The following is a 565-nucleotide window of genomic DNA, read 5'->3' as shown; positions in this document are numbered from 1 at the left end:
CTTTCCTTCCTTCCTTCATTCATTCATTCCATCCTCCCTTCCTCCCTTCCTTTCTTCCTTTCTTCCTTCCTTCTTTCCTTCTTTCCTTTTTTCTTTTCTTCCTTTCTTCCTTCCTTCTTTCCTTTCTTCCTTCCTTCCTTCCTCCCTTCCTTATTTCCTCCCTCTCTCCCTCCCTCCTTCCCTCTCTCCTTCCCTCTTCCTCCCTCTTCCCCCCTCTTTCTCCCACTCTCCCCCTCTCTCTCCCACTCTCCCCTCCCTCCCGTCTTCCCTCTCCCTCTATCCCTCCATCCTTCCCTCCCTCCCTCCCTCCCTCCCTCCCTCCCTTCCCCCCCTTCTCCCCCTCCTTTTCCCCTCTTCTCCCCCTCCCTTTTCCCCCTCCTCCTCCTCCCTCTCCCTCATTCCCCAATTCATCTACTTACCTGTATACGGGGGTTTCGTCAGTGCCAATATACCACAGCGTGAGGACGGGAGTGTCGTGTGTAGGAGAGTGGATAGAACAGGGAAGAGACGCGTTGTATCCCTCCACCACCTCCACCTGCGTCGTGTCAGCAGCTGTGTCTGTTCC

The 565-nt window shown here is 55.0% G+C and overlaps 1 protein-coding gene across 1 annotated transcript in view; it reads right to left on the bottom strand.

The window, feature by feature from the left end:
* LOC119594320 overlaps positions 1–565 on the bottom strand; it is a 59,901-nt gene that overhangs the window by 51,164 nt on the left and 8,172 nt on the right. Inside the window, exon 2 of the mRNA XM_037943379.1 lies at positions 420–558. Within this exon, the coding sequence (XP_037799307.1) occupies positions 420–558 (139 nt within the window). The remainder of the gene's footprint in view (positions 1–419; positions 559–565) is intronic.

Source organism: Penaeus monodon, chromosome 33 (genome assembly GCF_015228065.2).
Source record: "Penaeus monodon isolate SGIC_2016 chromosome 33, NSTDA_Pmon_1, whole genome shotgun sequence".
NCBI lineage: Eukaryota > Metazoa > Arthropoda > Malacostraca > Decapoda > Penaeidae > Penaeus > Penaeus monodon.
The sequence above is the reverse complement of the archived record's forward strand: the minus strand, read 5'-3'. Positions and strand labels throughout refer to the sequence as shown.